Below are 14,105 nucleotides of genomic sequence, written 5' to 3'. Positions count from 1 at the left end.
TAAAACAAATAAAAGGAAGTTCTTCTTCACTCAGCGCATAGTCAACCTGTGGAACTTCTTGCCTGAGGAGGTTGGGAAGGCTAAGACTATAACAGGGTTTAAAAGAGAACTAGATAAATTCATGGAGGTTAAGTCCATTAATGGCTATTTGCCAGGATGGGTAAGGAATGGTGTCCCTACCCTCTGTTTGTCAGAAGATGAAGCAGGATGGTAGGAGAGAGATCACTTGATCATTACCTGTTAGGTTCACTCCCTCTGGGGCACTTGGCATTGGCCACTGTTGGCCGACAGGATACTGGGCTGGATGGACCTTTGGTCTGACCCAGTATGGCTGTTCTTATGTTCTTATCCCATGACCCTATAGCTAAGTTCCCTGTAAGCTGCACAGCCACGCAGCTGTCTATTAAGTGCTGTGCAGGCGCTCAGGGAACCTGCCCGGCCCTGCCACAGCCATGGGAGGAGCGCCCCTCTCCCAGCCCAGACCTGCTGCGGCCAGGGGACAGGCACCCCTCCCCCAGCTCCAACCCAGCCACAGTCCGAACCTGCTGCAGCTGCGGGAGAAGTGTCCCTCCCCTGGCCCCAACTCAGCCCCGGACCTGCCACGGCTGTGGGAGGGGCACCCCTCCCCCGGACCAGACCTGCCACAGCTGGGGCGTCTCTCCCCTGGCCTGAACTAAGCCCTGGCCCAGACCTGCCACAGCCGTGGGAGGAGCGTCCTTCCCCCAGCCCAAACCAAGCCCTGGCCCAGATCTGCTGCAGCTGGGAGACAGGCGCTCTCCCCCACCCCCGGACCTGCCTCGGCAGGGAGAAGTGCCTCTCCCTCCCCCTAGCCCAGGTGCTGCTGCAGGGAGAGAAAGCTGGGGGGAGTCCTCTCTCCCCACCGTAGTCTCAGGGCCCACACCTCCAGCCAGAGCCCTCATCCTGGGTCCCACCCCAGAGTCTACACCCCAACCCTCTGTCCCAGCCCTGAGCCCCTCAACCCTGGCCCCACCCCAGAGCCCGCACCCCCCACTGATGCAGGGCTCTCCTGGGAACTGCAGCGGCGAAAGGAACAAAACGTGGGGCCGCCGCTCCCAGGAGACAGTGTCCCGCGCTGGCAATTCCTCCAGCACAGCTGTACCGCCCCCAGCCCTGCCATGGCATGCAGCTGTCTGCGGCTCCTGTCTGGTTGCTTGTGTGCCGCTTGCACACACTAGCACAAGCAGGGACAGCTGCCGATGAGCATGGTGCCCACGCAGTGGGCAGTGTCGGGGGCAGTACAGCCATGCCAAAGGAGCCTGCACCGGCAGATCCTAGGAGCAGCGGCCCCATGTTCTGCTCCTTTTGCCGCTGTGGTTCCCAGGAGAGCCCTGCAGTTCCACGGATATCCACACCCACGGGCATAAATTTGTATCCATGCAGGGCCCTAGTGGTATGGTATTGCCACCCTTACTTCTGTGCTGCTGCCTGCACAGCTGGGCTCTTGGTAAGCAGCTGCCACTCTTTGGCCACCCAGCTCTAAAGGCAGCAGCGCAGAAATAAGGGTAGCACAGTATGGTATTGCCACCCTTACCTCTGGGCTGTTGCTGCAGCGGGGGCGCTGCCTTCAAAGCTGGCTGCCCAACCAACAGCTGCTGCTCTCTGGCCACCCAGCTCTGAAGGTAGCGCAGAAGTAAGGGTGGCAATACCGTGATCCCCCTAAAATAACCTTGAGGCCCCCCCACAACTCCCTTTTGGGTCAGGACCCACAATTTGAAAAATGCTGGTCTCCCCCATGAAATCTGTATAGTATAGGATAAAAGCACACAAAAAAGACTAGATTGCACAGAGGGAGACCAGATTTCATGGTCCCTGATGCATTTTTCATGCCCGTGAATTTGGTATGGCCCTATTTATGGTCCTAGAGCTGTGGGGCAGGGCAGATCTGAAGTTATGCAGTTCTCCCAGCCTCTGATGCATCTCACCTTTGGCCCTTGTCCCGCTGGACTAGTTTGGCACCACCGTATAGCAGTAAAACACTAACTTCATGGTAGTATGAATATACATAAATACTATTCTTAATCAGAAAGAAAGATTCTATGTACAGCTAATGTTTTACAGAACTATCTTTAAAAAGATAACATTTGAACTTATTGGGAAAACTTCAGTCTACACTAATCCTACACAGAAATGCAGAAACAAAAAAACAATTTTCTAAAGAATAAAAACTTGACCTTCAACACAATTTAACACATTTAAAATTCCTTGTACTTTGGTTTGTCTCACCATGTTTTCTAGTACAAGACAATAACTGTTAACAGATTTACTGAGTAAGAGTATTTCTTTATACTGTTTGTTGCAGGCCAAAGTGTCCTTAAGGCATCATTACATGAATTTAAAAATCCACAAATGACTCATGAAATTTTTTTTAAGACATTCAGTATGTGGAGCCCTTATTAGCATCTTTTAGTGAAGAACTAGCAGTAATAGCAGAACACTGATATAAAAGGACATCTAACTTCTCTAAGTTTTACAAAGTGAAACATATCCCAAGAGACTCTCATAACTTGGTAGCTTAATGAAAGTGATTTTCTAATAGAAGTGGGTAAGAATTATGCTCTGTGTCTGGAGAATCTTCAGGGACATCGCCTCTTGCTTAATAAGGTAGGTCCATATTCTGCCACACACAGTAAATCCCATGCAATTTGTACACTGCAGTACATTTTAAGAAGTTGACACTCTTGTTCAGAATAGCATTTGGCATTATATTATATTTCTTCATTCAACCCTAAGTGAACCCAAATTACTTAAAATCAGACATTAGTAAGCCAAGAACTGTGTGCTGTGGCCCTTACTGAACTCTTCAACACCATACAACCTCGAACATTAGGATTTACATTGTCAAGAGGACACACTAGTCAAGACAAAATGGTTAAGTCCAATTTGAAAAATGTCAGTCTAATTTCCACCTGGACAGTCAAAACCAAGTCTAGAAACTTGTACCTTTTAGGTTTGTAATTTAACTCCATCTTGAACCGCTTTCTTCCATAATGAAAGAACATTCTTTCCGATATCTCACACTATGTCAACTACATTTCAACTGCACAGTAAAGTCTGTTCTTCCACAACTTTTGTCCTACATTACAACTCAGTAACATCCCTAACCTTTCTGCTTTAAAACCATTTCTGCACAGGAGTTTCATGTCAATATCTGTTTTCACTATGCTGGCTATCACCCTAAACCATAACAAACAGTACAACTACAATAATTGAGATATTTATGCAACATTTCAGATTTTAAAGTATTTCCAACATACTTTCCAACCTTCAAACAGTTCTGAAGCTTGCCAATTGTTAATTTAAGCATTAACATTTAACATGAACCCACTGTTTCTTGAGTACAAGTACAACCATTTAAAAAAAATTGTGCTGTAAATATGCAACAACAAAAGTCAGCCCAGAAGACTGAGCACACCTAACCCACACAAGATAATTGGGGTCACCAGTTTCAGAATTTTGGGGGTGATTGGCTTGTGTGTTGTGACACATATGGCAATTTCCTACAATGTCCTTGAAAGGCCTGTTATGGTGGGCCAGGATTATACGTAACCTCTCGAGGGAGATGTGAGATTTGGAAGTTCAAAAGACTATACAGAAAATGTGCCAGACAAGTATGGACTTTCACGATAATAAGTGTTAAGTGGACTTTCTGGGTAATCACTATGGAGACATTAATGCAACTTACCCAACTCTGGTTATACAAAACCCCAGTCTTTTAAAGTTATTCCCTCAAGGGGAGAACGTAAGAACTGCCATACTGAGCAGAACAATAGTCCATCTAGCCCAGTAACCTGTCTTCCAACAGTGGCTGATGCCAACTGCTGTAGAGGGAATGAACAAAACAGGGCAATGATCAAGTGATAATTTTGTCTAGTTCCAGCATCTGGCAGTCAAGAGACTGAGGAACATTCAAAGCATAGTGTTGTGTCCCTGACTACGTTAGCCAATAGCCAGAGATGGACCTATTCTCCATGAACTTATCTAATGCTTTTTTTTAACCCAGCTACACTTTTGGCCTTCACAACATCTCCTGGCAACAAGTTCCACACGTTGACTCTGCGTTGTGTTAAGTACTTCCTTTTGTTTGTTTTAAACCTGTTGCCTATTAATTTCATTGGGTGACTGTCAATTACCTGTTACAGAAGGCCAAGATCAAAGGCCTGAGCTGTATAAAGAAATGGGTGATCTGCCCAGCCTTCGTTTTGGTTCTCAATTTAAGGCAGATAAACTTGTAACCACAGGGAAAACCCAGTTGTGGGTTCTGAAGGTGCACTTCAGTCTCTCCTATGGCACATAATAGCCTAGTCTCCTGTAGGCTGTAATACTTTGGCCTCATTTCTTGTTGGGTTTAGTGTGCAGGTGCCAGATGGTGTTCGTGTCTTGTGATTTACAGGAAATCAGACTAGATGATCTAATGATCCCTTCTGGCTTTAAACTCAATGACTAAAGTCTAAAACCTACCAGAGCCCTAGGTCAAAGTTGGGGGTTACCTCTAGTAAGCTTTCTAACATGCATGTAGGTTCTTTTATTGATTTAATATGTTTTCTTTAATGAATTTCCCTTAGGAATAAATGTGCTTACTTAGAAGAAGTTGCAGGGTAACAAGTAACTGTGGGCAGTACACTGGTCATAGTCTTTAGAGGGAAAGGAAAACAAAGACTGTTTAGGCAGCCTAACTTGCGGGGAAGCACAGTGTAAATCAGGGAGCCGTGCAGCCTTAAAAACTCACATCAGAAAGGAGTGAGATGCAGATCTCTAACCAGGAGAAGTGACAGCTGGGAGCTGGAAACCTTTAATCATGGTCCACCAACAGCAAGCACCAAGAAGGGGAAAAACTGGTGTAGTTACCCTGAAACTGACATGTTTGTTCAGAATACCCAATAGCTCAGTGGGTAAGGCACTTGAGACATGGGATACCCATTTTCAAATCCTTGCTCTACCTGATCTGAAGCAGGGATTTATACTCAGGTCTCCCCCAACCACCAGGCTATTGGGTATTCTGCGATAGATCTTAATCTCTCCTGTTGAAACTGTTCTACTTAGTATAATTAAATATTTATTGTGCCAAAGAGAAAGACAGACATATTCTTGGTGGTTAAGACATTTACTGGGACATAGAAGACTCAAGTCAAATTTCTTCTCCAAATCAGGCAAAGCAAGAATTTGAAAAATCAGTCTTCCACATCGCAGGCATGTGTCCTGACTACTGGCTATAAGGAGGTGAGGGAAGGGGTTTCTTCATGAGAAAGAGCTAATCTTGCTTAGGTGCCAAACTCCAGCAGGGGGTTCACAGTTGTGAACCCCAATCCAAGATAGGTGTCTCCCTCTGGTCTTGAGTTAGGCACTTAATTTCCTTTGGATGATAGGGCTTAGGCTATGCCACTCTCTTCAACATTTCCCACTAACTAGTTTAGGCATCTGTTCAGCTTGCCGGCTTTTGTGAATCTTTTTCTTAAGCACCTTACTCTCCCCATTATTATATAGGGACCCTAACTCAGAGCTGAGGATTCCACTGAGCAGCAGGGTAAGGTGTTGCAATGCCTAAGTCCCTTTGTGAGTCTAGCCTTTAAGGCCTAGCTAAATTCAGTTGTAACTTGGTAATATGTACAAAACCAGGAGAGTTAATCTATGATTAGATCATATATGGTGTTAATGTCATTCACCACTGACCTTGTAAACATGAACTGAACAACACCTTTATCAAAGAATGACCTGTGGTCCACAAACAAGATGTACCTGATGGCAAGTCTCAGTTACCTGGTCTAAGCAAGATATAATTTTTCAACTATAGTCTTCCTATGCTCACCATAAAGGTACAAAGGAACGTGCCAATCCAACCAGAACCCACCCACTATTTAACCCTTTGCCACCCTACCACAGCAACCATTGAAAAGTCATAGCTACTGCAGCCGCTAAGTGCACAAGTATAGACCTCCAAGAGAAGGGTCATCTTTTGGACAGAAATTTATTCTGAAGATGGAAACATAAGCCAGAGCACTCCTAAGTGAGCCTCAGATAGCACTCCCCACCCAAAGAGGGGATCACTCTCAAAACAACTCTGGACTTCACCTCCAACAAAGCTTTCACCTTAACAAGAGATTGCTATACATAACTAGCCTCATTGAGTCCAGAAGCTGAGGTGAAAACAAAAACCACAGGAACATACCAGCACTCCCAAGAATACTTAACTAGCCAAAAAGAAAAGGAGTACTTGTGGCACCTTAGAGACTAACCAATTTATTTGAGCATGAGCTTTCGTGAGCTACAGCTCACTTCATCGGATGCATACCGTGGAAACTGCAGCAGACTTTATATATACACAGAGAATATGAAACAATACCTCCACCCACCCCACTGTCCTGCTGGTAATAGCTTATCTAAAGTGATCATCAGGTGGGCCATTTCCAGCACAAATCCAGGTTTTCTCACCCTCCACCCCCGCACACAAATTCACTCTCCTGCTGGTGATAGCCCGTGTAAAGAGTTGTCACTTTGGATGGGCTATCACCAGCAGGAGAGTGAATTTGTGTGGGGGGTGGAGGGTGAGAAAACCTGGATTTGTGCTGGAAATGGCCCAACCTGATGATCACTTTAGATAAGCTATTACCAGCAGGACAGTGGGGTGGGAGGAGGTATTGTTTCATATTCTCTGTGTATATATAAAGTCTGCTGCAGTTTCCACGGTATGCATCCGATGAAGTGAGCTGTAGCTCACGAAAGCTCATGCTCAAATAAATTGGTTAGTCTCTAAGGTGCCACAAGTACTCCTTTTCTTTTTGCGAATACAGACTAACACGGCTGTTACTCTGAAACCTGTCATTAACTAGCCAAGTATTTCATTAAAATGGCCACACCTCGTTGCATCAAACCCTAGCTTCTCCTTACTAAAATACAGTTTCACCGTCCCATCCATTGGATCTAAATTTAAGACAAGGTTAGAATCTACTAACAGGTTGTTTTTTTGGGTTTTTTTTTTTGAGCTTTGGATTGCTGTAACGGGACAGAAAATACAGCATAAAAGCCTCCTTATGTCAAATAGCTGGCATATAACTCATCTGCTCTTCTCAAGTTTCCAGTATTTTATTCTTTCCTGCTACCTTCCTCAAGTTCACTTCTAAACATATTCTGATAGAGAAAGTTTGGAAGAACCTACTTGTTTGCTATGAAAAGCCTCTAAGGCGGTTTGAAGCATTTTTTTCCCAGACAAAGTCTCTCTCTCAGCATTCCAAGCTTTGCCCACCTCTGGTCTAAGATGATGTAAAACTACAGCCAGCAGGACCCTCCTGTCTGGCCCCTGAGCTCCTGGCCCAGGAGGCTTGCCCCCGGCCCCTCCCCTGCTGTTCCCCCACCCCCTCAGTCTCAGCGTGCTGCGCCACACTCTGGGCAGCCAGGCAGCGCAGTTGCAGAGCAGTGGCCTGACTCGGTGCTCTGGGCTGCATGGTCACCAGTGCTCCAGGAAGCACGGTAAGGGAGCGTTGGATCAAGGGCAGGGGAGTTGGGGGGGGGGTCAGAGGGCAGGGAACAGGAAGGTTGGATGGGGCAGGGGTCCCAGGGGGGGCAGTCAGGGGTTCCAGGGGGTTGGATGGGACAGCGGGGGACAGGGCGAAGGGGTGGTTGGATGGGGCAGAGGTCCCGGGGAGCGGGGGGGGCGCAAGTCAGGAAGGAGACAGGGGTTTGGATGGGGTGGCGGGGGGCAGTCAGGAGTGAGGGTCTGGGGGTGGTCAAGGGACAGGGAGTGGTGGATGGGGCACCCATCAGGGAACAGGAAACGGGGGAAGGGTGGGGGGGGTTGGATGGGGCAGGAGTCCCAGGGGAGCCATCAGGGGGCAAGTTTGCCCGTCCCTGTCTTAGACACTGGATCCAACTCCAGATTTTACCTTCAAGAAACCAGGTTAAGAAAGCATCACAGTGTCACATGGAACACCAATCCTTACATAGGATTCATCTCTAAAGCAACACAAACAATTCAGTGGCCTGGGTAAAGAGACTTACAACTAAAGATTAATTCACAAAACAGAAATGGCAAACAAAGCTGATTTGGGATGTGGAAGCAGCCAGATAAAGAAAAGTAACCTAAAGGAATACTCTTTAGGGATGTGATTTGGACTCACATTCAGATTGGGATTTCAAACCATTTTAACCATTTCCAAGTTCTTCCCTGGCTGAATTAAGTATAGTATATACCAAAAGTTCAAAACCTGCAGAAGTTCCCAGACAGTTGTCACAGTTTCACAGTAATTGCACCTGTATGCCCCCTCCTTGGTGACTCATTTAAAGTTTTCAGCTCCCAGCCATCACATCTCTTGGGAGGAGACCTGCATTTCTCCCTCATGACCAGAATTTTAAGGCTGCAGAGCTCCGTACCTTACACTGTGATATCCCCAGCAAGCCAGTCACCTAATGGCCAGCACCTGTGCTTTGCTTTCTCTCCGAAGGCTATAAATAGTGTATTTCCATCAGTTACAAGTTACCACACAGCTCTTTCTAAGCAAGCACCTTTATTCTTAAGGCAAAAGCATTACAGAAAAAACATTAAAATCAATAAGAGTGCCTATATGCACACTAAAAGCTTACCAGAAGTCATCCATCAGTCTTACGGGGCTCTGATAGGCCGAAGTCTTTTGCAAGAGTTTAGGCTCTAGGACAGAAGGTCCTGTCTATTGGATCAGAAAGGCGGCCTTGAGTCAGTTTAAATGTAGCCTTTTAAAGCCAAATTTTCTTTGTTTTCCTCATGTGTGGAAACTCACCTTGAACCAGTACATATGTACCTCTTTGGAGGTGTTTAAGGTGAATAACGCATATTGTAATCACTGTTTTAGTTCCTGAAGGAGTTGTGGAACCCTCTCCCATGGAGCAGAGCACAGTCACACATATGCTTGGCCCACAATAATATATAAACTTATTACAATATGTTCCCCTAAAGATACTGTGTGACACTGCAATATCTGTTTACTTTGCTAGCTCTTTCATGGTTAAATAAAGCATGGCACATACCAAATAAAAGGAATAAGACCCTGCTTTTTCTGAAGATAATGGCATTTCCTTCTCTGACTTCTGCAGGAACAGAACCTAATGGAACAAGGCTTTTTAAAGACTGCTTAAAAGGCAGGAAGAGGTAATAAAATTAGCAATTTCTTTTTAACCTAAGTTATACTGCAGCTTTAAAATACAAACCTGCATTTGCTGTAGTTAACATTTTAAAGTACTTTAAATATAATCACTGGTCTAATCTAGCTAAATTGATCTGGAGAAATAAATTTTAAGTCAGGCTTACATAATACAAGCCAAACTACACATAAACAAAACCAAGCCTCGCTTCCAAGTGTAAATTCAGAGTAACACTGTTCACAAACAGAAATTATACTGTAGTTCAACCTGCTAAAATTGAGTTAAAGGCGTTTTCCTGGCATAGACGCAGGCTAAGTACCCAAGTTTAATCAGTCTTAGCTAGCCTTGGCTAAACGTTCTCTAGTCTAGAGACAACTTTAGAAGCATGCTGTATGTGAAGTTTACAGCAGTTTATATTTATTCATTTTAAGACAGTGTTTTACACTTCTAGTTTAATCTACCATTGAGCTCTCCTTCTTTCACCTACCTTATACACCATAGCAAGAAGCAGTAGCAAGTTTTATAACCAACGGCATTTCTCTTTATGAAAATTATGTTAATCATTCTGACAGCTGTAACTGTCAGCTGACAATCTTTCCTATGCTAATGCCAATTTTCTACACAGACAGAGAACCAAAGCCATAGACCCCAATCTGCAGAATCACAGCCCATAATGATTTCAAGCTCATCGATGTTTCTAGATACATTCATAATGAATACAATATTCCAAATGTATGGCAGATCAACTTCCCTAGTCTCTCTCATCTATAATCTTTTCTTTAATTTGGATACATTTAATATATTTCAGCTGTTACTTTAAGGCTTTTTAAACTGAAGTTAGTAATTATGGTATTAAAAGTATCTGTTCTGAAGGTCATTGATAAGATTGGATTGCTTTGCTTTGACTAACTCAAACACAAATTCTATTCTAAACTTCTAGTATATTTTACTGTATTACTTGAAGTAAGAATAATATATTTATAATGTTTATAGTATGTCTCAAAACCCAAAACAGACATCCAGCAGGTAGGTACAGTAGGATTTTCAATTGCTGCTACACCCACAAATACAAAGTTATGTTTTATTAAAGATACTGGAAAAGCTATTAGAAGAATGCAAATAAGACTTACAAGTTGTAAGCTGGCACTTAAAAACTCCTCAGTTCCCTATTTTCATGGCATATTTTCAGCCTCTAGATTTCTCTTTACTTTAAGTGTGATAACAAATGACTAAAAAAGATTGGTAAGAGTCACATGTCCTGTAACTGGGCTGCATTAAGAGCTGCTCTAAATAAAACAGTTGCAGAAGTTTGCAATTATTCAGTACTGAAAACTAACTCAAAGATGATAAACTCCTAACAGTTACAAGGGTTGGAAGATGGACAGATTTTAACCATACGAAGTATCATCCACACCGACTCATATGTAGAAAAGGCCACTATGGATTATAAAATGGACATATTAAAAATATTTTTAACATGAATAGGCAGATAACTGTTCAATAACATCAACTACTCTAGAGTGCCTAAATACCAAATCAATATTTAAATTTAATTCACAATTACTTAAAACATCCCCAAATTATCAAGACTCATCACATGATTAAGTTAAATTATGCAAATGTCAATTCAAATGTGTGTATGAAACAAGTGCATACAATCAGACAACACATATTGGGTCTGTTCAGTTGCAAGTCATTACCAACTAATCCTTACTAGGCTTAACTCTCCTCAGCAATTAGCTAGTGCTTACATTTTACATGAATTATCAAGCAAGAGAAAGAGTGGTTTGGGCATTCATTCACCTGGAACTGTGTAAACCCAGGTCCAATTCCTTACTATGCTACTAACTTCCCAAGTGACCTTGGGCAGGTCACTAAGTCTCTTCTGTGTCTCAGATCCCATTTGTAAAGTGGGAATAACAACTCTTCCCTCCATCTCAACACTGTCAGAGGATATATACATTAAATATTGTAAGGTGCTCACATAATATAGTAATTGGAAGGGGGTTCATACATACCCAAGCTAAACAGATAATATCTCAATAAAACTTCGAGATTGGTTATGCCTATGTTTACATATATTAAAAGTGACACCTGTTCACTTGGTGATGCAAATTATCAGAATGCCTCACTAAACACGAGGAAGTAAGGCACCATGGAGTACCAAAAAGTCAAAACAGCAATTACATATGCAGTACTTATGTAGCTACGATTTGCCCATTAATATAGCATACTAGCCATTTAATGCACAAGCTATTAGACTTTCACCACCAAATATCATTCACAGATTGGGAGACTTATTTTGCATCAGTACTTCTCTCATGATGAAAGCTTTTGCTGTGTGTTATAATCATAAATTTAAAGTTTCAGCCTTTAGAGGACTCAGTTCACTGTACTGGACACCTCTGGAGACAGACCTGGGGTTAGTTCACATTTTATAAGATTAGACCTCTAATTTTTCACTCTTAGTGTGAAAAATTTCCTCCTAACCCAAATAAGAGTAAAACCCCACCCTGTCTGAGATTTGGCAGCCCCATGCTAACACCAAACACTCCTCAGAGAGAGTCCCATAATCTTCAGCCTGTAGCAGTAGGTGAGACAAGCCCAGAGTTACTATGCCATTACCAAACCTGCCCAAACGAGCCAAAGAAAGGGCTGCACAGGAACATACTTTAGCTGCTGGTGGTGACTCTCTGGGTTCATTAACTTAACTAGCTTTTAAATGTAGCTTTATAAATGTATGAATGGATGATAGGACATAGTTGCCCACCACAGCAGGGGACTGGACTCTACAACCCAAGAAGTCACTTCCAGTCCTGTGTCCTTTAGGTAGCCCCCAACACTAGTTCTCCTCCCTCTCAGAGCTCTCCCCCTTACACCTCTACCTCAGGCTTAGAGTCCCCCTCCCCACGGTCCGGCACCATCCAAGCCCCCTGGCTCGGGGAGCAGGTACAGCTCCCGGCCATAGAGTGCCTCCACCCTTCGCCCCGAGCCTAGGGGGATCTCGCCCCCCTCGAAGAGTGCTGAGCTCACACTGAGGCAAAGCCCACTCCCCCGGCCTGGCCTCCGGCTCCCCGGCCTTCGCAGCTCGGGCTCCCGGCCCACACTGAAGCCAAGCAGGTCCCTCCTGGCACGCCCCTCGTGCTCCGAGCAGGTCGGGCCCCTGGCCTCTCCCGCCCCCCTGCTGCCCCAGTACCTTGCGGACCCCCTTGTAGATGTAGAAGTAGAGCTCCCGGCCCACATTGAAGCAGAGCCGGTCGCCGTTGCCGCTCTGGTCGTTGACGTTGACGAATGAGACGCGGACTGGGTTGGAGCCCTGCGAGTTGAAGGGCACCCGGTTGGGCCGGCTGTACTCCGAGTGGCTCAGCAGCTTGTACAGCCCCTCCCGGGTGGTGAACTGGGTCTTAATCTCGTTCATCTCCTTCCCTCCTCCCTCCGCCGCCATCTTGGAAAGGAGCATTCATCCTGCTCCAGTGCCCGGATGTGCCCCCACTGCGCAGCCGCCACCGCTCGCTCTCACTACTCGAGAGCGGCACGCAAAGGCCGTAAGGGGGAGGAGCTGGCTCGCCTGTTTACTGCGCCTTTGCGCATGTGCCAGCTTGCCTGGAAATCTGGGCGGCTCCGAGTGAGGGAGAGGGAGGAGCCTTCTCTTGGGAGAAGCAAAGCCCGGGGTGGCCCTCTGGCGAGCGAGCACGTGGCGGTGCCGCTCCGGGGGTAGAGCGGAGCTCGCGCACCTAGGGCTTTTGCAAAGGGGTGGGTCGCCAGCGCAGCAGCCGGGTGTTAGAGCTCTGGGGAGGAGGGCCAGCAGCACAGCGTTTTAAGGCTAATGGGTGCTGCGGGGAGACAGGGGGCTCAAAGCCCACGGGGTGGGGGTAGGGAGTGTTTAATGCCATGAGCTTGGGACTCTCCAGGGTAGGGTGACCAGACGTCCCGATAAAATTCCGGCCTCTTTCTTTTTTCTTTTCTCTTTTCTTTTTTTTTTTTTTGCTTCCCCCATGTGTCCCGATATTTTCCCGGTTAAATCTGGTTTCAGAGGAACAGCCGTGTTAGTCTGTATTCGCAAAAAGAAAAGGAGTACTTGTGGCACCTTAGAGGTTAGTCTCTAAGGTGCCACAAGTACTCCTTTTCTTTTTGCGGTTAAATCTGGTCACCCTACTCCAGGGCGGGGGGAAGGGCGATTTAATTGTTCGGGGCAGGGTCTTTAACAGCATCCTGCGGCACTATGAGCTGCCATTATCGCACCCCTAGGTAACTTGTTATCACCATGCACAATTTTTGTTCCCACCTTAAAAAATTGTCAGCTGTGAGAGTCAGGAGGACTCTTGGGACCCTTGTCTGTGACCATGGACAATTACTTCATCTCCCTGGGCCTAAATTAACCTGCTGACTAGTTGTTTTCACCTACCTCATAGGGATGATGTTAGGCATAATTATTTATCAAAGAAATATACACCTTATCAAATAAAAAGCAAAGGGCCCAATTCTCATTTGCCCTACAGTCCTCTGTTGCCACTCCAGCAGCATATATAAAGGTGCCTTAAACTGGGTAGGAATGGCCCTTGGGGAAGTTCACAGCCAGCACAGGACTGATGGAATGGTTCTGTGCCACCTTCTCTCCCAGTCCTGGTTCATCTTTACACATCCTGGATTCTGGAGACACCTGGGTCTAGTTCCTGGCATAAATTAGAGCAGTTTTAATATTGTTTTAATATTCACTTCTGCAACAGCACTAAATAGCTGGGCCACGGTGTGCTCCAGTCATGCCTCCTCCCACCACTAACACTTTCTTGATCCTGAGTACACACCTGTCAGGGTTCCCTCCCCATTCAGAACTCTAGGGTACAGATGTGGGGACCCGCATGAAAGTGGGGACCTGCTTATTTTTACTAGCTTAGGTTAAAAACTTTCCTAAGGCACAAATTTCGCTTTGTCCTTGAACAGTTTGCTGCCACCACCAAGTGATTTGACAAAGAACAGGG

At 45.3% G+C, this 14,105-nt stretch overlaps 1 protein-coding gene across 5 annotated transcripts in view; it reads right to left on the bottom strand.

Moving 5' to 3' along the window:
• The window catches only part of WDR20 (WD repeat domain 20), a 77,962-nt gene extending 65,357 nt beyond the window's left edge, over window positions 1-12,605 (bottom strand). For all 5 annotated transcript variants that reach the window (XR_012159569.1, XM_073349671.1, XM_073349673.1 and 2 more), the window contains exon 1: window positions 12,323-12,605. Coding sequence is in view for 4 of the 5 variants with exons in the window: in XM_073349671.1 (XP_073205772.1) it covers window positions 12,323-12,586 (264 nt within the window). In the remaining variant the exon portion in view is untranslated. The remainder of the gene's footprint in view (window positions 1-12,322) is intronic.
• Between the last annotated feature and the right edge of the window lie 1,500 nt (window positions 12,606-14,105).

The sequence above is a fragment of the Lepidochelys kempii genome, chromosome 6 (genome assembly GCF_965140265.1).
Source record: "Lepidochelys kempii isolate rLepKem1 chromosome 6, rLepKem1.hap2, whole genome shotgun sequence".
Lineage (NCBI taxonomy): Eukaryota > Metazoa > Chordata > Testudines > Cheloniidae > Lepidochelys > Lepidochelys kempii.
The sequence above is the reverse complement of the archived record's forward strand: the minus strand, read 5'-3'. Positions and strand labels throughout refer to the sequence as shown.